At 37.2% G+C, this 25,239-nt stretch overlaps 1 protein-coding gene across 7 annotated transcripts in view; it reads left to right on the top strand.

The window, feature by feature from the left end:
* NAV3 (neuron navigator 3) overlaps nucleotides 1-25,239 on the top strand; it is an 803,480-nt gene that overhangs the window by 614,720 nt on the left and 163,521 nt on the right. For all 7 annotated transcript variants that reach the window (XM_064590847.1, XM_054506909.2, XM_054506908.2 and 4 more), the window contains one exon: nucleotides 13,928-14,043. In XM_064590847.1, the coding sequence (XP_064446917.1) occupies nucleotides 13,928-14,043 (116 nt within the window). The remainder of the gene's footprint in view (nucleotides 1-13,927; nucleotides 14,044-25,239) is intronic.

The raw sequence follows: 25,239 nt of genomic DNA, 5'->3' as shown, positions 1-25,239 counted from the left end.
GGAAGTAAAACCCAGACGCCATGACTTTCTCCTGTGTCTGTTACTATTACTGCTTCTTCTACTACTATTTTTATTATTAGTCTTTTAAAATAATTCTCAGTTTTATAGGGTTTACGGATATTTTTGTTTTCACCCTTGGGAGAAAGTATGTCATGACGGTTAAAGGGGCAGGGTCTGGAATCAGACGCATGTGGATTTAATGCCCTGCTCTGGCTCTTACCAGTTGTGTGACTTTGAACAAGTTACTTAACGTCTCTTAGTCTCATTTTCTTCAGTTGTCAAATAGCAATAACAGTACCTAAAAAGTTGAGAAGAATAACAGGGGTAATGCATATGTTTACTATATATTCTGGCACATTGTGTTTGTTAAATGTTGTTTATAAGGCATTGCTTTCCCACCATAAAATTTATATTACTTTCCTGTAGCTAAGCGTAAGTTTCTAGGCCAAAATAAGAATCTACCTAATTTTTATATTTGTGCTTCATTTATTAATTTGTTTTTGCATTATAACTATTTTTTATAAGGATTAAAATATGCCAATATATGCCATATTTTAAAATATTCATTCTACTATAGTTATAAAAATAGCACATTTTGCCTAGTGTGTGGTTTGTCTTAATTGATTAGAAATGTGTCAGTCGCTGCTTTGTCTCCATTTTTATTCACAGTCTTTTCTGTGAGGAGAAGCTTAGGGAGGAATAATGTCTGCCCTTTCAGCTGGTTGGCAGTTCAATAACAGGAAAGAAATTTTCTGAATAGGAAGTAGAACCTGCTATAATTAAGTAAGCGTCAATATTTTATAGCTTAAAAGCATATTAAATTTATTAAATGTATAGGTTTTTTAAGTAAAGAAAATAATTACAAGGATTTGTTTTCCTTTGGTGAAAAATGTAAGTGCTTTTCTGATGCTTTATATACTCAGCAAAGCAAGATTCTAATTACTGCATTTCAGCTCTTTTTTTGTCTGCTTTTCTGCCTTTAGTAGCAGCAATTCATTTAAAACCTTTGTCTTTGGATCAGATGGGAGTCAGCTCTTTCTAACTCCAGAGTCCCTATCTGACAAATGAAAATTTAAGATGTCAAAATCATAATCCACATTCCAAATATGTGAGAAAAAAAATCATAAAAGTTTTAAATAAGCCATACTCAGCCCACTCGTGCATCTGAAATATATTCTGTAGAAGCATCAGTCATTTCAAATCACCACAAATGAATTTCACAGGAAAGTGCAAATCTAAGCAGAAAGACTGTACCTACCACGTTGGCCAGCATCTTCCAGGAAGGAAGAACAGACTTGTTTGTTTGTTTGTTATAAAGTATCCAGTGGATACAAATTTAGTGGTTTCCATTTGAAAGATCGAATTTTTACTATTAAAAAGAGGAAGGAGCACAGCTTACAGGTTCAAGCATGGATCAGCTGTGTGTCCTTGCCAAATTGTCCAACCTCTGAGTTTCTGTTTGCCTTTTTTAAAATGAAGATTATAAAACTGAGATAATATAGCCAAGTAGCTGAGAGTATGGGCTGTGAAGGCTGTTGGTTCTGCTGTTGTTGAGAAACAACATCTTGCATTGCTGGGAAGATGACCCCAAGAGCCAGTTTGCCTGGGTCATAATCTTGATAAGGTCATTTATTAGCCATGTGACTTTGGGTAAAATATTTAAAGACTCTGAGCCTTGATTTCCTAATCTGTAAAATGGGGATGATAATAGAAGTTGCCTCATAAGGCTATTTTGAAGATTAAGTGAGTTAATATTTATACAGGGCTTGGAACAGTACCTGCCACATGGTGAACAGTCTTCCCCAAATTTCAGCTTATAACCCCAAAAAGGGTGGTGGGTAAGAATATCCACTTTATTTAGGTGTTTTAAAGATTAAATAAGGCAACCCCATGTAAAGACTTTAGCACGGAGCCAGGTTCAGAGTAAATGACTTATTTTGTCAGCAATTAGTTGTATCTTTATGAATAATACAAGGTAGTTGGAAATAAACCATCTAATAAGAAAATTTCACATCCTAGTCTATATAGGAGGCAGTAGTTGTTAGGAGTCTTTTATAGATTAAGAATAATTTTATAAAAGATAATGTAAATCTCCTCAAGGTAGAGCAGTCAATATTTAAGCTTTTTAAGTGTCAAAGATACTTATATCACAGAGTCAAGTCGTTTGGATTATGTGACCCCTGATGTACTTTTGACTCTGCCGGCTCCAACCCCATTTAAGAATTCTTCCTTCACAACGCCTGACAGACTTTCCTGGGGTAGCTAATTATTTGATAAGATAATAGTAATAATTAACTACTTTATAATGTTGTTGAGTAGTTAGTGCAAGTCTGTATGTTACAAGATTTATGTTAATTCTCTCATTTAAACTTTATCATAAACTCATGAGAAAAGAATGTTATCTCCATTTTACAGAGATGAAGAATGGAGATTTCCAATCAGAATAGGAATCATCTCTTAAAGTCGCAGGACTAATAGGGCTTTGCCTTTGAACCCAAATATGCTGGGCCTATAGTATGCCCTTCTTTGCTCATCAGTTCTTTCTGCATGTACAGAAAAAAGAAGTATTGTTACTAGAAAGATTCTGACTGGAAAGATGTGAATAGTAGATTGTAAAATTCTCAATCAGAACTCATTTATGATGGGAAATGCTTAATTGCTTTTAAGTAGTATAAATTTAAAATACATATATATGTATGTATATGTTTAAACATACATATTTTTGATACTTAAAGATAATTAAATAAATTCTATAAAATGGGAAGATTGACAGCTGATGGTAATATTTTTCCCCTTTTCTCAGCCCACTTCCAGGTCAGTCTAGGTTATTAGTTATTCCTTCCTGGGACTCTAATATATGCTTCATAATACTCCTTCTTACAAATTGAATGTCAGAGTTCTATAAATATAACGTTGAGTTCTGGAAGTTGATGGATTTCATATTAGTCCTACTTCCTATACAATGCAAGGATGTTCCATATTAAGCTTTTGTAACTCATTTATCATTACAATGTGATAAAGGTCGTTTTAAACTTAGTATATCCTTATCCATTTAACGAGTGGAGATAACTGAAATCAAAGGTGAAAATTTTAAGAAAGAATATTATAACTTAATATCAAAAGTTCCCAATATTTAAACCTATTTGAATGGGATAGGCTGCCTTTGTTAAGTATTAAGGTGACTACCAGAGATAATTAAAAAGTGATAGAATGACAAGTTGCCATAGATTAGGTAAAGGGAAAGCACCAAATACTTTTTCATTTATGTGCTCATCACTCATTCTGCAAATACTATGTAATAAGAGTTACAAAGATTTTTTTTATTTTTTATTTATTTTCCCCCATTTTTATTATGTTATGTTAATCACCACACATTACATCATTAGTTTTTGATGTAGTGTTCCATGATTCATTGTTTGCGTATAACACCCAGTGCTCCATGCAGTACGTGCCCTCTTTAATACCCATCAACAGGTTAACCCATCTCCCCAGCCCCCTCCCCTCTAGAGATTTTTTTTTTAAAAAAGCCTCTGCCTTCAGGGAGCTCAGTCTATGGGAGATAATGATAAAATATAATAAAAATAAAAATTCAGTGCTGTTATCGAAGCATATGTAAGAAATAGTGTAGAAGAGTCTTCCTAAGTCTTACATGAGGATGGAGTCAGGGAATGTATCCAGAGGAGGTAAGACAAGAGACGAGATTTACAGCATGAGTCAGAATTTGTCAATGTTGTGGCATCATCCAAATTTGACATTCTATAATTTTACAATCTAAGCCTTATGGAACAAGCAGTAAGCAAATTATAAAGGGCTGGGCAACAGCTAGGTACTAAAACTACTACAGATGCATGATTATTTGTGTGGGAGATTAAGGAAGAAAATTTGGAAAGAATCCATATTTTGTTCTTCATTTCAGTCACTCTGTCCCCATACATCTTTTTTTTCAGCTAGTCCTATTGGCTCTTTCTCCCAAACATACCCTCAATTGGGCATTTCTCTCCATTTCCACCCCCCTGTCATGGTCCAAGCCATGTCACCACCAATTCTTACCTAGTTTCCAGCGAGTCTTCCAGCTTCCACTTTTGCTCTTTTCCAGTAACATCCTTCACACAACAGGAACTTTAACCTTCTAAAAGTATAATTCATATATGTCATTCCAATTCATGAGACAGTCTATTGAATATCCATTACACTTAAAAAAAAAATGAAACCCAGAGCTGTGAATTGTGTAAGACCGTTGAATCACAGACCTGTACCTCTGAAACAAATAATACATTATATGTTAAAAAAAAAAAAAAAGAAGATAGTAGGAAGGGAAAAATGAAGGGGAGGACATTGGGGAGATGAACCATGAGAGACTATGGACTCTGAGAAACAAACTGAGGGTTCTGAGGGTTCTAATGATGTAATGTATGGTGATTAACATAACATAATAAAAAAAAATAGGAAAAAAAATGAAACCCAAACACCTTGCCCACCTAACCTGGCCCTCTGTCTAACCCACAAGCCACACTCATACCATTCTCCCTATAGTGCGCTGAACCCCTGCCTTCATTCTGTGTCTCAACAAACTAACCTATCCTGCTTAGGGGCCATCCTCAAAGATGATCTCTTTACCTATAACGACTCTCTTCCAGAGCAAAGCAGGGTACTTCTTCTCATCAGCTCTCTGCTGACATGCTACTTCTTCCCAGAAGCTCTCTCCAGCCATCTAGTCCAAAGAAACATTAAGTATGCCTCTCGCCAGAATTATACATCACCCTCTTGTATTTTATTCATAGAGTTTCTCATTATCTGCTATTATTTTGATAACATATTAATAAATGTGACTTCAGCCACTTTCAGCTATAACGTAAGGTCATTGAGAGCAAGACTTGTCTTTTTTATTTGGTAGCATTAGGCCCATAATAGACCCTACCCACAGTAGGCACCAAATAAAATTGTTGAATGTAACACCATCAACATGGGTTAGACTCACCTGCTATAGAAGAATAGGAAAATTAGCAAAAATGTACAATGGAATAGGGAAAATTCTGAATCTCTTCCTATAAATGAGATGCTTAATTGAAATATAAACAGCTTTAAAATATTTAAAGAATGAAATGTCTTCAAAACATTCATTCACTTATTTTTTTTCCTTTCTTTAATGACTGCCTACTGCATGCATAACACATCAAGGATAGAGTGAAACAGCACACATCCCATATGTCATTTTCCTTTCATCGTCCATAATATAGTAGGCAAGAGACTGACTCAAAGATCACTACAGAATGAAGCGGGAAGTGTAAAGCTCTCTAGCAGTGAACCAGATTTGGTACATTAAGACTTTAAAACACGGAAAATTACTGCTCGCTGTTGGAATCAGACATAGTGGTACTTGAGCTGGATTCTGAAAGATAAGTGGGACTTAGGCATGCAGAAATAAGGAGGACAGGAAAGGAATTATAAGACTGAAGGAACCATACAAACAGGATAAACACCAGATATGTAGGGTAGTCAGTGAGTAGAACGGATTTCCTGGAAAATGAAGGTTGATTGGAGCCTAATGGTAATAGAAATTCTTGAATATCAGGCACTTGGACTCTGTGTGTGTGTGTGTGTGTGTGTAGCATAGTCAGGAAAAGTACTGTGTTTTCAGTGTGTAAAATGGATTGTTAATGGAAGAGGACAGCATAGTTTATACCATGTTCAATGGCTAGGGAGAAACTTCCTTTCAGAGATAGTTTTGTTCAGACTTGAAGTGGAGGTCCCAATTACAGGAAGAAAGGAAGGAGAAAGAAGACCATAGTCAGAAAGGAAGCTTTATTTGTTCCTGTTTTTTCTTGGTGTTCTTTCTTGGTCTACCCTTTATGCTGTCTTCTTCAAACTTATCTTCCTCTCCTGGAATTCAAAAATTGCTACCTTAGTTTCCTTCTTCCCATGTGTTATTTTTCTTACATTGCTTTTGTATTCATCACTTTAGAGCAATAGTCCTCATGATTGCAAAGATATATGGAGTTAAATAGTGAAGTAGATAGCAGTTAAGGAGAAAAGAAAGACCTGTACATTTTTCCTAAACCTCAAGCTTCTTAGCAAACACCCCAAATTTTCAAAACAGCTATTAACCAGATTCATGAGGTCCATATTCTTTTCCTTATTTTCTGACCACTTGTAGTAAATGCCAGGAAAACAGTGCATTGGACATAAAGCAAACATCTAAAGGCAAAGGGAAGCAGTATCGGGAGTGTGGGTAACACACACACACACATACACACACACAACCCAACCCTTAGATAAGGCAAGCCATTGTTATACAGAGAAGAAAGTCATCATGCATCTTAAAACTATGAATTAAATATAAGAGGAGACCCTGTATACACACTTGATTTGTAAAATTAGGCCAAGAAAGTCTGAATTTAGAAGTTTTCTTTCTTTCATATATCTTATACAACAGCATCATGGGTTCTCAGGAGAAATTTTTGTTGTAACCAGTTTTTGCGAGATTTCAGATTTGCCTAGAAAGTGACATGGAAAATTGAACTTGAATATACTACATTCTGAAAGGTAAAGAATGCAAAACACTAATTTTGAAAATGCATACTCCCAGGGTTTTAAGTTTGTCTAATTTGTTGAACCAGTAAATTGAGTAGGAGGAGCTGTGAATTTACCAAGATTGAAATGTAGAGCAGATAACCATCACTCAGTAAAAGCTTTTGTGAGCCCTGCAGCTACTATTACAGATTATGCTGCAATTGTGGTTTTATGTGAACTGGACATAATTGGTCATCAGTACAAACTACAGCTTATTGAATGCTTGCCTTGGCGAGCTGGTCCTTTGCTAGGTTCGATATAGATCTGTGCGTCGGGTAGCAGTTGAAACTCCCTCACACAGCAGTATTTTGAAGATGGAATACAGACACACCACTAGAAGAGGGCCTGTTGTGTGGGATAGCGCTAAGAACTGGCATTCTCTCAGCAGAGAAGCTTTATCGAATACCTTCTGTAGTTGGCTTACAGGGTTTACTGCCAGATTGCCCAATCGAACCACTGCTGTTTCTTCTTTCTATATTTTATTTGTTCTTGGAAAAATTTTAAGCTTACAGAAAATTTGCAAGAATAGTACAAAGAATTCCCATATATACTTCGCTCAGAGCACCTAGAGACTTTATTCAAGTTTCACTGATGGTGCCAGAGAGAGCCCTTTGACAGATTAAGGATGACTACTGAGTCCAGTTGTCATGTCTTCCTAATATCCCTCAGTCTGGAGCAGTTCTTTAGTCTTTCGTTGGCTTTCATGACCCTGGTATGTGGAAGATAGGCATTAGTAGAACGTTTCTTAATTTGGGTTTGTCTGATATTTCCTCACATGTAGATGCATATTCTGTATTTTTTGTCTAGAATGTCACAGAAATGCTGCCGTGTTCTTTCCATTGCACCCTATCAGGTAGCAACAATATTGCTACTTCCCATTTTGGTGATGTTAAATTTTCTCCCTCGATTAAGATAATGTCTTCCAGGGTTTTTCACTCTAGAATTACTTTGCCCCATTTGTATTTAATAAGTATTCTTGTGGGAAGATATTTTGAGACTCTATAAAAAGTCTGCTCCTTGATCTACTTTTACCCATAAGTTTTAGCATCCATTGAGATTTCTTGCAGAAATTAATATTTTACTTTGATGGAGGTCAAATGATTTCTAATCCTGCGCATTCCTTGTGCATTTATCCTTGGCTTTCTTTGTGAAGAAAGAGCTATCCCTTCTCCTTGTCCTTCTCCTTCCTCTTCCCTCTCTTTTCAAATTGTGTGGACTAATGGATTCCGGTTGTATTCAGTGGATTGTAATCCACTGATATGACTGTTTTAATGTTTCAGTTTTCTCAGATTCCGCTACTGGGCTCCCCTTCAAGCTAGCTCCTGTCCACATTATTCTTTGAGAACTTCATTTCTTTTTCGCTCAGAGTGTTCTGGGCTCATCTTGTCCTCTCCCTGTCTTGGCTGCAGCTTTTACTAAGGAGCCCTGATGTCTTTTTGTAGAGAGTGATATTTAGAAACCAAGATCTCACTGCTCCCAGTGTATGTATGCTCCTACATACACACTTATATCATTATTTTTGTTGGCATCTGTGAGTTAACTATGATATATATACACACAGACAGACAGCCCTCAACTTACAATGGTGTCAAAGCAAATATGCGCTCAGTAGAAACCATACGTTGGGATTTGGTTTTTGCCCAGGCGAGTGATAGGCAGTAGGATCCTCTCTCTGGTGATGCTGGGCAGCCTCAGGAGCCTCAGCTCTGTGAGCCAGCGATCACGAGAGTCAAAAACTGATGCCCTCCCAACCATTCTGTCTCCATGCAACCATCCTATTTGTCACTTTCAGTACAGTATTCAATAAATTACATGAGATATTCAACACTTGTTGTAAAACGGGCCTTGGGTGAAATGGTTTTGCTAAGCTATGGTGTTCGGTCTCTTAGGTGTATTAAATTCATTTTCAACTTACAGTATTTTCATATTTTCAAAGTACAAGGGGTTTATCGGAATGTAACCCTTTCATAAATTGAGGACAATATATATTTTCCCTTCCTATATGTCCGCCTTCCCAACAGGAAGGAAAGAAGAAAGCAAAACCATTGGTGACTTTGGAAATATACTTACTTTTCTTTGCCCTCGTTGGGTTTATAAATCAGGAACTATAAGACCATTAATTAATATTGCTGTTTCAGATCAGTTCTATTTGTGTTCATATTTGTGACTATATCCATATTAAGATAAATCCACAGGATAGATTTTTGATATAAATCAATAAGCAAATGCTCATATTTATGAAATTTGAAATTTGCAGGTTGATAGTATCTAGGACTTACTGTTGCATTCCTTTAAGTGCTATGTATAATAGCTTCTTTTTCTTAAGAGTAAAAATTTAAGGTAGTAAAGAGTAAAGAATAAAATTTGGGGTAGGCCAATAGATACTGTCACATTCAAATATTGTGTGTCATTAACTTAGTGACTGAGATGTCTGTCGGCTAAGGAGACCATAAATGCCTAAAATAGTATCCGGGGGCATTTGGATGGCATTAAAGTGGAGGGTAGTGGTTAATAGAACAGTATTTAGAGGCAACCAGGTTCAAATATGGAATAATCATCTACCAGCTTGTTACATAGACAAATTATTAAACCTCTAGAAGCCTAAATTTATCTATAGCACCTACATTATAGGTGTCTTGATCTCTTCAGGCTGCTATAACAAAAATACCATAGACTAAGCGGCTTAAACAGCAAATATTTATTTCTCATAGCTGTGCAAGCCAGGAAGTCTAATATCAAAGTGCTGGTCTTTTCCATGTCTGGTGAGAGCCTGCTTCCTGGTTCATAGATGACCACCTTCTCACTCTGCCCTCACAGGGCAGAAGGGGCAAGGGAGTTCTCTGAGGTCTCTTTTGTTAACAACACTAACCCCAGGCATCAGTACTCCGCCCTCAAGACCCAATTAGCCTACAAAATCTCCACCTCTTAATACTATCATATTGGAGATTAGTTTTCAACATAAGAATTTGGGGGAGGAAACAGACATTCATTCCATAACAACAGGATTGTTGTGACATGTAAGTGATATGCCATAGATAAAATACCAGGCCTACTGGTTGGCACATGGTAAGTGCACATAAACAGGAAAGAGCTTTTATGTCAATCATCGGCGAAGGCTAGACTTTTCACCACTACACCCTTGGTAACAGATACTAACACTGAGAGCCTGGCTTATTAGCACTCTAAATAAATTAAATGGTGTTTTTTGCAATGCTATATTTTACAGTTTCAATAGGTATTTGTAACATGTTGACCATGTTGCAAATGCACAGTAAGTAGTCTGCACAGGGCACGTCTTCTAAATATTTTAAAGGAACATCATGACACTTTTTCTTTTTCCAATCAGTATGAGGAAAATGCAGTATCAGTTTTTGTGGGAACAGTGGATGATGCCACTTGAGTATCCGCTGTAACTGTCAAAATGTACCCTTTGATTGGAGAACACTATTGATTCTGGACTCTTCAGAAATTGTTTCATGAACCTTTTATTTTATTAGAATGAAACATGTACAACAAGAGGACATGCTGGGAGTCTTCAGAGATTTAAATGAACTTCTTTGATCACTTGTCTAAAAGTTAAATCTTTACCAGTTAGCAGCGATTGCCCCTATGGAGACTGGAGTTTAAATCTGATTCCACTCTAACAAATAATGAGTGGAAATCCTGGAGAAATGGATGGTTCGTAACATATGTAGAACAGAGATCTGGACCCATTTGCATGTACATGCAACCAAAGATGACTTCTAAGTCCTTTTTATAAGTATTTAAAATTTAACCTTTCCATGTTCCTTTCCTTGATCAGTCAGCTTCCCTATCATTGCTAATGTAGGAAATACCATGGAAAATATACCAAAGAACTTGAAAACAAGGTAAATAAGATTGCCTCTTGTGACTGAAAGTAAAAAGATAATAAAGAGGGAATCAGCCAGAAATACACACTGACAGATTAAAAAACAAAATAAAACAAAGGCTTCTGAGACAAGACTGAGCTGTCAGAAGCGTGCATACATTTTATAGAAGAGTCTCAGACAGGGTGTGTGGAGACGGCTGACGGCATTGAGTACCAGGTCTCATATACTGAGGAAGATAGCCACAATAAGCTCCTGAGCAATACTTTTTAAGATCTGTTTGTTCAGAGCAAAGCAAAATTTCTACTCTCAAAACACGTTCTGAATATGCTTTGGCTCCATTCAGATTTTTCTAGAGGGAGATATTGTGAATCTTTGTAACTAACATGACCACAGGCATTCAGGCTCCTGTAACAGCTGCTGATCTCATTCTAATAAGAACCAATGGGCATTGGGCTTTAGACAGCCATCACGGTGAACTACTTAATGTGACTCAGCTTCTGAGAGATCGGTCTGTGAATACTGAATCTGCGGGACTAGAGGCCAATCCTGGCTCACCGCCAGTTTACCAAGTCACCCTGCCTTTCTGAGGCTTCCTGGCAAGCAGCCAGTCAGCTTTCCCTGGGGTCTCCAATTTCACTACATAATCTCCAGTTAAACTTCTTCAGCAAGTAACAAAAAGCCTTAGAAAACTTCAGAGGATTTTATCCCTTCATTCAGAGACAGCTGTCTAAGGAGCAGGTCAGGGAAGTACAGTGGCCAGCAAGAAGTGAGCCCAAGTAAAAGAACCAACTGTCATGGGCTTCAGCAGTGAGTAGTGAGGGGCTGTCAATAGACAGGGCTATAGGAGAACCTGGGAGCCAGAGAAGAAAAGAAATGGGCTACAAAGAGAGCCAGATATATTCCCTACATTTTAATGTTGACCAGAATCCTACATGCCTCAAGAGAATGCCTTTCCAGACCTTTAGTAATAATAACACTTGAGTTCACAATTATTTTGCAAGGCACATATTTTTCTTTGCTTTCATACATGAGCAAATTGAGGTTCAGGGAGGCTAAGTAACTTAGCAAGGTCACATCGGTTGAGAACTAGTTAGTTAGAGAGCCAAGTTTTACACTGAAACCCAGTGCATGCACCATTATACCATGCTTCCATATGCTGTACTCCAATAATGCTATTTTATCATCACTAATAGTAAGATTTTTTATTTATCAGGTATTTGCTGAGTGCAACATATTGTGAGACCAGGGCTAGGCATTGGGGTACAATGGTGACCTTAAACCTGGACAATGGAGTCTAGTTTGGGGGATAAGCATTGATCAAATAATTATACAGATTTTGCATTATAAGATTATGAAGTGCTGTCAAGATATATATACAGAGAGCAATAAGGACTTATAATTTGGGACTTTACCTGAAAATTAGGGATGGTTCTTGAAGAGTTACTTGAACTGAGACTTCAAGGGAGAGACTTAATTGGATGAAGAGGGAAGGAAAATAATGGAGTGTAAAGGCCCTGTTAAGGCAGGGAGCTCTGAGAAATGGGTAGAAGACTCTTGTGACCACAGGGGAGAGAGATAAGAGGAGTCCTGTGCAAGATGATCCTGGAGAAGAAGACGGAGATCAGACCATGCAAAGCCTCATAGGTTCCCTAAAGGTTTCACCCAGGACACCACAAACGAGGAACAGGCTTATTGAGAAAAGATCACAAGTTTAATTCTGTACATGGTGGGTTTGAGATATCTTTGTAACAACCTGAGTGGTGATGTCAATTAAATGGTTATGATTCACATCTGGAATTCAAAGGAAAATGCTTGGTTAGAGTTTGAATTTGGGATTCATGTGTGGCTAGGTAATCATTAATACAATGAATATGTTTCAGATCATCTAAAGAGACTGCAGTGAAAACTGGACGAAGCTTAGGATATTGCTTTGAGAAACCCACAATTTTGCCCTCTGTGTCTTCTTCTTTTGACTACCCAGAACCACAACATTTAATGATTGTGTAAAAGAGAACAAAGAGGGAAAAGTAGCATCCACAGAGAATGGGGAACAAACTGGAAAATTTTTGTCATAGAAGCCAGGGTAGGACAATTTCATGAAAAGGATAATGGTCTTCTGCCCTAAATGCTACCAAAACATCAAGGAAGGTGAAGACTAAAATGTGTTGATTTTAACAACATTGAGGTCTTTACTGGCCTTTAGGGTATGTCTTGTCACTTGGATAGTATATCCTCTTTCTTAATTTTGCCATGCTTTTTATATTTAGTTCCAAGTTAGAATAAAATAAGGACAGTCTGCCAGAAATCAACAGAAACCATTTGTATTAATTCTTACATAGCTCTTTCTTTTCTATATCAATTCCTGTATATACACATACATCCATACATATAGCATAAAGTTTTCCATGATTTCTTAAAACCCTAATGGGCTCAGAGTTTCTATATCTGTCAGATCAATATAAAATATTTTTGGTGTCAGTGATTATACTTTATTTTCTCTCGAACAACACCGGGATTTAGAATAAAAGTAACATATTAATCAAAAATTGATTCAGAAAAAAAATACTGAATTTTTCTTTCACATATAAATATTCTCTATAGATGTCTTTAAAAGTAGAAATATTTAGTGACCTCTTGCCGTGGTCCAAACCCAGTCATACAAATGGGACTCCAAGCAGATGCGAAATCTCCAAAGGACACAGTCTAGCATACAATGCTATATTGCTTTGCCTCCATCTGTGTCTTAGTCGTTCATGCTGTAGATTTTTTTAAGATGTGGTGATTTGGATCAAATATATGTAGATTTTGAAGCTGCATCAAGAAAGATCATGCCTCTCAAAACATTTGCCTGTGCATAAGAGGAAGAAGCAATGCATGAAGTAAGATGAGAATATCAAAATATATGCAGTCCATCTGTTTTGTGCTTTTCATTTGGTTAGACCTACTCTACATGTTAATCACACACACAAATACATATCAATGCACATACACACACATAAACATATAAAACATAAAGTAGATGAAATTTTAATAATGAGAATTTGTTTTTGATTGACTTTATTTTTTCTGGAATTTATTTTTACTTGTATTTCCAATTTTAGGATGTATTTTCTAGAATTTTCATGGAAAAAATAACTGTAGGGGTGCTTTCAGTACTTTTATTAGTTATTCTCACAAGAACACAACTTAGCCAGACTTTGCCTAAAACAGCAGAAAAAAAGTTAGATCTTTTCAAGTCTTCTGCTTCCTACAAAATGCAGCTATTGGTAATTACAAGCTCTCAAATTTAGAAAAGTCTAAGAAATCTAATTTAATATGTCACTTCTACTTGGGTTGTATATGAAAAGTAAGGACTTCTCTTACAGATAGTTTTGGTCTCTGTCATAAGGAAATGCTTACTTACCTTAATAGAAAACTTTTAACATGTTGATTTCTGCTTGTACTAGAGAACTTTGTCACTGGTGACAACAATTGCTATTTGTTTCTGTCTTTTTGGTTAATTTCAGATCACATTCAGAAAATGAAGGCACCTCTTTACCATCTGCTGACTCCTGTACCAGTCCTACTAAGATGGATTTATCATATAATAAAACTGCTAAACAGTGCCTAGAGGAGATATCTGGTAAGTGACCTGATTGATGGGTAGGTCAAACCTCAGAATTTTTGCAATCTCTCCGTGTCTTTTTATTAAGTCATATTTGTGCTATACTCTTTTTTCTTAAGCGTAAATGGACTGTGTACATCTCATGCTTCAGAGATTCTTAGATATTTGGCTACTTTGCTCAGGGTGATCTCTTTGTTGTTCTGTGAAGTGTTTTGTAAAGAATGGTAGTGCTTTTAGAGGTTGAGATCTTTAAGTCATTATTGCCCTCAGTCAAGTACAATATAATCAGAGTAGAAAACTTTCTATTGTTAATAAGACAGCCTTTGAATGTATTTGGAGATTGAAAAAAACGTTAAGGATCAGATGTCAATGCAGATGTCCCATGCCTAATCCAACCCTCTCTCTTTTCAATTCAGTACTACTTAGAACATTCCTACATGATGGTTCCAAATGTGTATTTAGGAAAAAAATCTAATTATGGAAATATCTCATTACATATAGATAATTTAAGAAAAAAAATATATATCCCAGACACAATTTGTCAGAGTTTTAAGTATATAAAACAGACTTCTCTGTGTTAGTCCAATGTTGTTTTTTTTTTTTCTAGGACCCAGATAAATGTAGGTATATATGGAAGGCCTTTTGTGTAATTCTATTATATAGGTCTGTATTTATGAGCAACTAAGAAAGCTCTTAGCAAAATATATGCTCCTAAGGGGACAAAGAGCTTAAGAACATTTAACCTAAGTGTAAGAATTCATAGAAGTAGAAGTACGTCTGTTATTCCAATACGTTTCTGGTCAGCCCTTGTATATTCTGAAGAAAAAAACTAAAAGAACTATTTAATTTTAAAAAATTGCTATTGTACTCCAAAGATCCAGAGTATTTTCCTGAAGCTCATGAAAATAACCATATCACAAATGTGGGGCTTAAAGAGCTTCTCCACTTTGGCACGCTTGAACCCTTAGGCAGGCATCAGCCATGACTGCAATATCCACCAGTAGATATTGACCACACTGACAGCACAGCATCACGAGGGGTCCTTTTAGAATTATCGGTGGCATCATCAGGCATCAGAAGTTTTGTGTGAAGATGACAATGGGCCAGTGCTGGGTAAAGATAGAAAAGGTAATGCCAACACATAGCTATCGGGATGGTATTTGCAGATTCAGGGGAAGTAGTTGGGGAAGTTTTTCCTTTCCCATAGCTCCAGACAGTCTCATAATCGGAATGATGTTGTATATCTGTACGGGGACTGGATATTTTTAAAACTTGGTGTGGCATGAAGATTCATATACTTCATACATTCCTTTATTCATGAATGTCTTCAATTATGTATCAATATGCCTGTGAAATACTAGAGCTCAATTATTTAGGACAAAATGCGTTTGGAACAGTTTGAATTCTAATTTTTATGGGAATCTCACAAAGGAACATTGTTTCTTTGAAATTCATGTATCACTGAGTGTCTCTGATTAAATATATAATCCATAATTGATTTTTTTCCTCTGGGTTCTTTTTCTGTCCACCATTTGATCATTTCTTCATATTTTCAGTTAATATTTCCATTTAATGTTCTGATGTTTTTAAATCTAACATTTGGAAGTGAAATATAAACTAGACTTTAACACAATAAAATAATTTAATGGATTTATTAGGAGGAACAATATTATTTTGCATTCTTATTAATTATTTACATAGAATCATAGATTTGAATCTGTGATTTAGATAGGAATATAATTAAAGAAAGAAAACAGCAAATAAATGGTGAAATAAGTCTTACCTGATTGTGTCATTTCTGTTATTTGTTTAAAGTGATAATAAAAAATAGTAAAAATTTCTCTAATGCAAACTTGAGATTTCCTGGAAGAAAGATGATATTCATTTATGATTAGTAAGCTATAAATTGAGTACTGTAATTGGAAGAATCTAGATGAGAGTATACAGGTAGACCAGTGATGAGAGAATGATTAGCATACCCTGGCCTTTCTTCCAATGATCTTGTCTTCTAATCCCTCCTGAGCTACTTAGGCTTATGGTCCTACCCTCAATCTGGGCATCGTCAGACTCTGCAGCTTCTCGATAGACTCACTTCCAGGCACCCCAATCTTGCTGATTCCATCCTGGCTTATCAGTGCTCTTTTTTTTTGTTCCAACTCTACCAGTGGTTCTACTACGATTTCTAAATTCTGATTTAAATATGGATCCCATTTTTAAATCCCATTTAAATGGGATCTAAATATTGATCCCACAGCCTTTTACTGACCCTTGCCAAACTCTGCATATTCTTTCTCCATCCCCCCGACCCCCACAACCTGCTGAATTCCTGTGGTTACTGAATGCAGTTGGACCTTTGCTTATACCCTTTACTCTTGCTCCCCTCTCATTTCATTTGATAAAATCACAGGCCTGGTTACATCCAACGCTCCACCTGTTCCATACCAGCAGTGAAGGAACCTGGAGAAAAACACATCCTATGGTGGTGTGATTCACTTTATATTTATGGCCCCCAACATGTAATGAATATTTAGTGCTGCCTAGCAATCATTATGTATTTCTCCAGCCCATTCACTCTCAAGTTCTTAGATGACAATTTTATACCTTTTCTTCTCAAACTTACCATATCAGCTCTTCTATCCTCTCCCTTAACTGATGACCTTGATGTTGATTTCACTGAAAAAAATTAAAGCAGAGAAGAAAGAACTTCATACACCCCTGCTACCACATCTACCTGCATACAATATTTACACCCATTCTTTCCACCTTTCCTCAGATAAATTTCTCTTCTACCTCCTTAATATCCCCCTCTGTTCCAACTCACTCTCTGTAGTCTTCAGGATTGCTACATCTCTCCAGTTTCAATTTTTGAAAAAAGCAAAAACAGAACTTCTCTTGACCCCTTCCTTTCCTTCTTTTCTCCTCCTCCTGATTTTCTGTTGTTGCTACTATATTCTGGCTGTTAGATAAACCACAGACCACAAAAGCCCTTGAAATTATTGCTGAGCTCACAGAATGTTCCCTCAAAGACAATATGAAATAGGGGAAGTGAAATGTTCTAGGAAGTAGAAAAACATACTTCTGGCCTCTCTACTACCATTATTTAGCTGAATTGTTCTTTGATTTCCTTTCTTTGTGAGATGACTATGATGCCTAATAAACTCACAGGACTGTTGTGAGATAGTTTTATTCATCTACACATATTTTTCAGTAATCTTGACCTGGTACCTTATCCATGCCAGACATTGCAAGGATTGGGAAAGGAAACACGACTAAGACATGAGTCCTGCTATGGAAGAGTAAGATAGAAACGTTAACATCACAAATAATTAAATTACTAGTTGCCTGGGAACAACTAAGTTAGCTGTAAAGAGTTAGATAGGGCTTAAAATAATATTCCAGGAAGAAACAACTTCAGTGAAAACAATTTGAAAAAAAAAATTCTACTTATCTTATTAGTTTCATTTGTTTTTTATTGTAAAACTGGCAACTTTTCTTAAGTTCACTGGAGTCTTGGCAGCTCACTGGATTTTTTATAACCAGAAATTTCAGTGCTATTGTTATTGTTGAACTCTTGCTGTTTACGGTTGGTGCAGGAGCCTCCCTGGGGAATAATTCTGTCATGCTCTCCAAGAGAAGTAGCCCTAATGATATAGAACTCTGATGGATTTAGACTTGGCAGGATAAGGTCCAGGTTTTGAGAATTTTGAAGCCTATGCTATTTGAGGGAGCCTGAAAATAATAGAAAAATAGAAATATAAAATTACATGTAGTGTTTTAGGAAAGAGCTTAGCTAGTTGGAAGCTCTATATCTTAAGAACCAGTGGCTTCATAGTAAATATACCTTGATGTCCTGGTATACCTTTGCCTGACCAGCATCCCTTGCAACCATCTGCTAATAGTAATAGCACCTTAAGTTTTTTGTTTTTTTTTGGGGGGGGGGAACCATTGCCCTATCGATTGCTGCTTATGTGGTTCAAGTGAAATTGACCCAAGCAGATCAAATCAGTACAACGTTTTCCCTTGACCACAGTGACTCTCTCAGGAATGGACATGTGACCCAATTCAGTTTAGTTAGAACCAATGAGAATAAATCTCAGAACTTTTCCTAAGACTATTAGTGGAGAGACGTGGTTTTTCCACTAGACCTGAAGCTAATCAAAAGAAGTTTGGAGTTGCTGGCAGTTACCTTCACCCTTAAGTGAAACAAACACCAAGAAAACAGAACCGAGAGCAGGAGAGAATGAGCTCAAGGTCATTGTGGGAAATGTCTGAGCCCCTGTGAACAAGCCATGCCTAAAATTATCTCCCCCCCACACTTCCCTGCATTCTTCTGTTTTGTTTTCCAGGGAAAATCCCTTTTTATGCTTAAACAGTGTGAAAAGCATCCCTATTGCATGACCTGCAAGATGAGTGACATGTAAAGATTTGTGGTACTGTTAAGGAGTAAACTTGAATGGTTCACACTGAAAAGCAGGTTTGTTAGGGAGATTCATGAAGGTAGCCAGGAAGCTTAGCTCTTTACACTTTCATCTACATAGTAATTCACATGAAGTTATAAAAAACATTGTCTTTGTGATTAAATGGTAATGGAAGTTAAAATGTAGTTAAATTATGGTGTGAAGGAATATATCAGAAATGAATGACAATAAAATGGCATACTGGAGAAAACTCAAGACTTTCAATTTGGTGACCTTCTATCCCTCTGAAGTCTTTGTGTGTATCATTCAAGTTTCCTATTATTTGGCATTTTCTTGGTTGGGGGGGAGTTAGTGATATTTATCCAATCTAATAATAGGGCTTCCATTAATTATTACAGTCAGATAGAATATATTAAATAATTTGTGGCAATGGGTGAGTGAGCTTCTTGCCTATCCTTTAAGATTCATGCCACAACCTCGATACTATAAGTCCGGCCAAAGCGACGGTTCAGATTTTACTGCTTTGGCTTGGGTTTCATTCTTATATTCATTGACAGAAAGAATTTGACCTCAGAGACCATCCCTTTCATCAAGTACCAAGAAATCTTGCCAAATGTAAAGTGAGCTTTATTTTTTAGTCCACTGGAATCATTCAGGAAAGTTTTTAGGATAATTTTTTTGTTTTTTGTTTGTTTGTTTTTACATAGGTTCACACTTGCCCTTTTTTGTGCATAAGGCTTTTTACCAACATGTACAACAACTGTTTAATGCACTTTTTAACCTTTATCTAGAATTTATACTCAACTGAAAAACATTGAAAGTGCCAGAATGACTTAGTATTAGCAAAGCTGTCATGCCGTTTGTAAAAAAGTAATAACATAATTGAATGAATTTGGGGAATCATTTTAGAAGTGAGAATTTAGATTAAGCGGAAGGATAAGCTAATGGTTACATGTGTTTTCTTTTCTGACTTACCAGACTTTGTCTTGAATAATGGTCAATATATGGTATTTAAGACTTGTAAATGATCACTTAAGTTGCCTTTTTCTTGAGTGTTTAGAAAGATTAAGAAAATCAAGCTCAGGTAATTTAAATCAGTTTCAATATCTTACTTAAATAGCCACTTTATAATTATGTTTACTAAAAAGCTGAAAAGTATTCCTTTTTAGAACATTGTAGCAGCTATGCTTTATGTTAAGTCTTGGCAAAATTAGAGTGATTCTCATTTTTAGTATTGATTATGTATATTCATCTCCTATGCACTGAAGCTTCTTTCTTCACCTTGTATAACATACATTTATATGGGTGAATACAAATAAGTATAATTATACCTGTAAATGAATGCACATCCAAAGCAAGCAGGTATGGCTGCCTCTAGAGAGGCAATAAATGGGTTCCCCACTGTCGTTCAGGGTAAACTGATATACTGATATAGTTCCAGGGGAAAAACTATTGTAGCTTCGAGCTGACAACAATATGTTTAGATAAAGAAAGAAACAAAAATACCCTTGTGATGTTTTCTGTTAGGGTTATTTCTTCAAAATAACCAGTTCTTCCTTATTAGCCCCTTCCTGGGTCCACCCCTACTCGAGGATTATATTTCCTGATCTACTGAATCAGAATGGACCATGTGATTTAAATTGACCAATGAAATGTGAGTGGAAAAATGACATGGGCCATTCCTGAGCAGAAGCTTTAAGAGTCAGTGCTTGGATCTCTCATTGCTTGTCCCTCTGTCATAATATCAACATGTCTGAAGACTGGTATTGCTCTTTTAGTATGGGTCTTAGTGTAAGGGGTACCTGGATCAGAGCTGCAGCCAACAGAGTGGACATTAATGTGAGCAAAAGTGCATCTTTGGTTTTGTAAGCCACTAGAATTTCTAAAACATTTGTAGATTCAACATAACTTAGTCCAAGCCAGAATTTCTCCACCTTGGCCCTACTGACATTGTAGTCTGCATAATTCTTTGTTGTGGGGCCTGTCCTGTCACTGTAGAGGGTATATCAACATCATTGACCTCTACCTACTAGGTGTCAGAAGCACCACACTCCCCAGCTGTGACAACTGAAAATGTTTCCTGATGTTGCTGAATGTCCCCTAACCCAGTTGAACATCCTCAACACAGTTGAAAAACACTAGTCTCAGCCTAGTAGTTATCAGTATCCAGAACCAGCAGTGTCTACATCACTGAAATATGTTAGCAATGTGAAGTCTCAAGCCCCTTTCAGACCTCCTAAATGAGTAGGGATGGGGCTGGGGCCCAGCAAGCTATAACTTAATGAATCCTCCCAGAGTTCTGAACATTAAAGTTTAACCACTGGTTTAAGCTGATTGGTTCACAAGCTCCTTTGTATAAGAAGAGGGCATGATCATTGCTTTCACTTATTTTGATGTCTAAAGCATAAGAATTCCCTTTTTTGTGAATCTGTGAGACTCAGGAGTACACTACATATGTACTTTGGTGTAATACATGTCAGACAAATTAAAGTTTTACAGCGTCAGTAAATTTACTATAGTCTCATAACCTGGTGATTCACGGGGTCACAATAATTCCAAATAAAGAAAAAGAAATGTATTGCTTAGGAATCCAGAGGGGAGTGGCATTTTGATCTTTTAAAAAATACTTTGTAAAATGATGTTTTTATAAGGATAATCATCACTTTCTTTGATTTGACATTTGTACCCTCATTTAAGCACATTTTATATAAGAAATTTATTTTTAAAGACCCAAGAATTGAGAATCAGTACTCACATTCACAGGTTTATTTGTTTGCTTAATTGCAGTTTCTTTTCTACAAATAATTGTAAAAAATTGCTTTTCATTTAATTCCCTTATATATGTGTGTGTGAAACAGATCTAGGTATGATCTGCCTTAAGGCTGGGCATAAGAATTAATTAGCTTTGCAAAGTAGGTTATTATCATATGTAAAGGTATAGACAGTGTATATTATAATGCTAATTATATAGTTAAGAAATTGAGCATTTCCCCTAGTTGAGGTAGGCAATATGAAGTGAAAACTCAGAGGTAATTTGATCATATTAGTTCAGAAAATGATAGGGACTCATCAGTTGGAATGGCACAAATATTTCTATGTATTTCTCCACTTTGCTCCTTTTCATATGGAATGTTTATGGACAGAATACCTCAAACAAATTTTTTTAATACTTAGCTCTAAATGGTACACATGGTCCCTACTAGACCTAATAAGTATTTTAAAAGTTTTCCTAGGCACCCGGGTGGGTCAGTCATTAAGCATGTGCCTTCAGCTCAGGTCATGGTCCCAGGGTCCTTGGGATGGAGCCCTGCATCTGGCTCCCTGCTCAGCGGGAAGCCTGCTTCTCCCTCTCCCCCTGCTTGTGTTCCCTCTCTCGCTGTGTCTCTCTGTGTCAAATAAATAAATAAAATCTTAAAAAAAAAAAAGTTTTCCTAAAATTAGAATTTCGGGGTGCTGGTGAATATACACAACCAGTACAAGATAAATACAATACATTTTCTGTTTTTATTAAAATATTAAAAAACAAAGAGCTGTTGTTGCTGTAATAGGTTTATGGACTAGACCAGAAGAAATGCTCAGTATCAAAAAACATAATGTGCCTTTTATATTTTTTGTCACATCATTATTTTCTCCATACTTGGCCATCAACTTTTAGTTATATGCTTTGAGTGCAAATATTGGGGAAAATCCTCTTATTTTCTTTGCTAACTTTTATAGGAAGAAGTCTTGATTTTTATTGTCATGTTAGGATTTTACTAAATAGCTTCAGAATAACAAGCCTTTGAAAGATGAGGTGAAGTCTTTCCCTTTAAAGCATTATCTGCCAGCCAGTGGAGAGTGTCATGCTACGTTTTCCAGGTCCTTTACACTCTTGAATTTGATTTGTGCTTTTACAGCACAAATCCCAACATTCAGAAGGCAGATTTGCCTGCTTCAACTGCCTGCCGCTATTGAGAATTAGTCCGTCATTCTCTGAGTCGGAGAACGTGTGAGTGTGTGTGTGTGTGTGTGTGTGTGTCCGTGTCTGGGGCTGGGTAGCCAGGAGTGATTTAAATGTGCATAGGGTTAATAGTGTAGCATCTCCTTCAGGCTTGGCTTTGAAACCTGTGGCATTCTAGGCTGGACAGCCGCTTCGGCGCTTCTGTTTTAATTTAGCAGGATGTTTGCTGCCATGGCAGCCAGCAGCATCCACTGCAGCAACAAGGAAGGGCCATAGATCTGAGAATGCAGGAGGAATACTAAAACACCAGCCGCTCGTGCAGCCCCAGGCTTCAGTGCTTAATTTCTGCTCTTAGGGGGCTCCGATGCAGAGGCTGTATGTGCTGCACCGTGTCAGCTCATCTCGAGTCAAGGGCTGCAGACCTAGATCAGTGAAGGGCTGGTGAGAGGTAGGGAAAAAAAAAAAAAAAAAAAAAGAAAGAGAGAAAGAAAGAAAGAAAGAAAGCCATGAGAGAGATCACTGGTGCCTCACTACCTCGCATTTGGGAACACAGAAGTGATAGAGGGAGATGTGGACCCATCATCCTGCTGAGACATGTGATTGGATGAAGACTGGAAAACGTAGTTGGCTTCCCGTGCTACTTTCAGCTGGAGCAGTGTCTTTGGTGAACTCTTTTCTGCTTCAGATATACTCAAGCAAAATACTTGTAAGTACTGCTGATTAGAGAGAGAATGTGGCAAGCTCAACTGTGGGCAACTGATTAATCAATCATACCGTCGCTCTAGAGTCTTACGTGAATGTTGGCGCCTGTTGGGGCTTTTAGTGAAGTGCATGTGTTAATTAAAACCAAAAGGGCCCGTTGCTCTGTCTTTGTAAAAAGACAATATGAAGTCCAGTTGAAAAGAAGAAGCCCCTGCAAGAGCCATGCAGCGACCGGCTGAACTCTCTGTGTTTCGGAGCAAAGAAGTAAGGAGAAAGGGAGCCTGCCTTCAGAAACAAAAGTCTCTGACCAATCTTTCCCTCACCGGCGAGGGGGAGAGGAGACCCACTGTGCGCATTTCCAACTGGTTTGGAAATGCTGCAAAGGCCAGCCAGAGAGAATCGGACTATGCAGAGAGGCGTTCGCTGTCCCGATTTCTCTCGCGCTCCGTGCAGTCCCTGTACCACCCCGGTGGCCCGGGCGCCTGGAACCTCCTGCCTCCCAGCCAGTCAGGCAGTGAGGGCTTAGAGGACTGGTCTTCCAGAAAAGGCTTGGAAGGCGAGAGTGATGAAGAGAGCAGGTCCGAAGATGAAAACGTGTCCTCCAGGCAAAGCAGCATCAGCAGGAGCTGGGCTGAGGAGGAGGGAGAAAGCTGCCTGCGGGAAGGCACAGCTCATCTGGATGAGGATGTGATCCTCACAATGCTGGGAGACCTGGAACAGGCACTTTACACTGACTTGTTAGGTAAGTCGGATTTGTTCCCAAAAGGAGGATGGGATTTTAAGAAGCTGTCCATTTGCATTAGCTAAATAGCTTCCATTCTCCCAACTGGATTTTTAAAACTCCAGTGACTCAAAAAAATTTTTTTTAATTACTTGTTGCCATTATTTTCTTTGTAAAGCTGAACTTTGAGAACCAGTCGTAAAGTCTACGTGGAGAAAATAAATAGCAGTAATCTGCCCTAGGCATTATTGGCCTGGTATCCAGGACATTCTAGACATCCGTAAAGGAGTGTTAACGTTTTAAGATTGCAAACATGTTTGTTACTTAGTAATTAACGGGACCTATTTATTGAATTTCCCTCAAGGTGACCTCCTTGGAATGAACAATGAAGGGCCTCTTGGGTAAATTTTTTGTATAGTCAGTTTCTTCTGCTGCCTCAGTGGTATCCAAATAGATGGCCCTCATTTGTACATCAGTGACAAACACCATGCATGCTAGTAACATTTCCAGAAATGCAGAGGCATCTTTTGACGGCTTTACTCACACATTGCTTTTTTTTTTTTTTTTTTTTTCTGGTGTTTGGCAAAAAATTATCCTGAGTGTGTACATTGTAACTATTTAAACTACTGTGTCGATGACTGTGAACTATTTTTATACTTTACAAAGTAGGCCTTTTTGATGACATAAGTCTCAGGGATAACTTCTGACATAATCTTTAACAAGATATGAAGATATCTGAAGTAATTCTATTTTGTTTCAGTTTCAACTTTGGGGCCTGCCTAAATAGCCAAACTGTGTCCATTTTAGTTGTTATGTTTCATTGAGTGTTCTGCCAAAGTGCATTTACATCACACAGTCCCTTCTTCAAAAATCCTTAAGTTTTAAACCATTGACCACATCATATGTTGCTTAGATGTATGTTTACAAGAAAACTTCCTGTAAGACTCCCCATATTGGAAAGAATTAAACCTGACCAGTGATCTCTTTGTTTCTGGTTCATACAACTGATGCTAAATGCAGATGTGTTTTTATTCTCTGTGTAAGCCCTCCTCTTACCAGATGCTTGATGAGGCTTTCTGGAATCTTAGTGAACCAGCTTTAGAAGAAGAAAGCTTAGAGAGACAGCAGAGGCAAATATTGCTCAATTTTTCATGTCAGTTTGGCTTTAAAAGAGTCATGTTTCCACAGTGTGGGAATAGTGATTTCTGAATCTGAATCTGAATACACCAGGTGCTCAGACATAGAAGATTTACTTCTTCACCATTGTATGATTTCTGTGATGAACTGTTTCTCATGAAAGACTTCTATGCAGTACAAAAGCATGAGAGGGAGTCTTACTCCTTAAGGATCTTTTTATTTTTTTGATCCTCTGAAACTGCAGAATCAAATGATATTCATCTTTTGCCTTTAAAGTAGTAGCATTTATCTTGTTC

Source organism: Mirounga angustirostris, unplaced genomic scaffold (genome assembly GCF_029215605.1).
Source record: "Mirounga angustirostris isolate CCGP_5_RB_7025 unplaced genomic scaffold, mMirAng1.0.hap1 SCAF_5, whole genome shotgun sequence".
Taxonomy (NCBI): Eukaryota; Metazoa; Chordata; class Mammalia; order Carnivora; family Phocidae; genus Mirounga; species Mirounga angustirostris.
The sequence above is the reverse complement of the archived record's forward strand: the minus strand, read 5'-3'. Positions and strand labels throughout refer to the sequence as shown.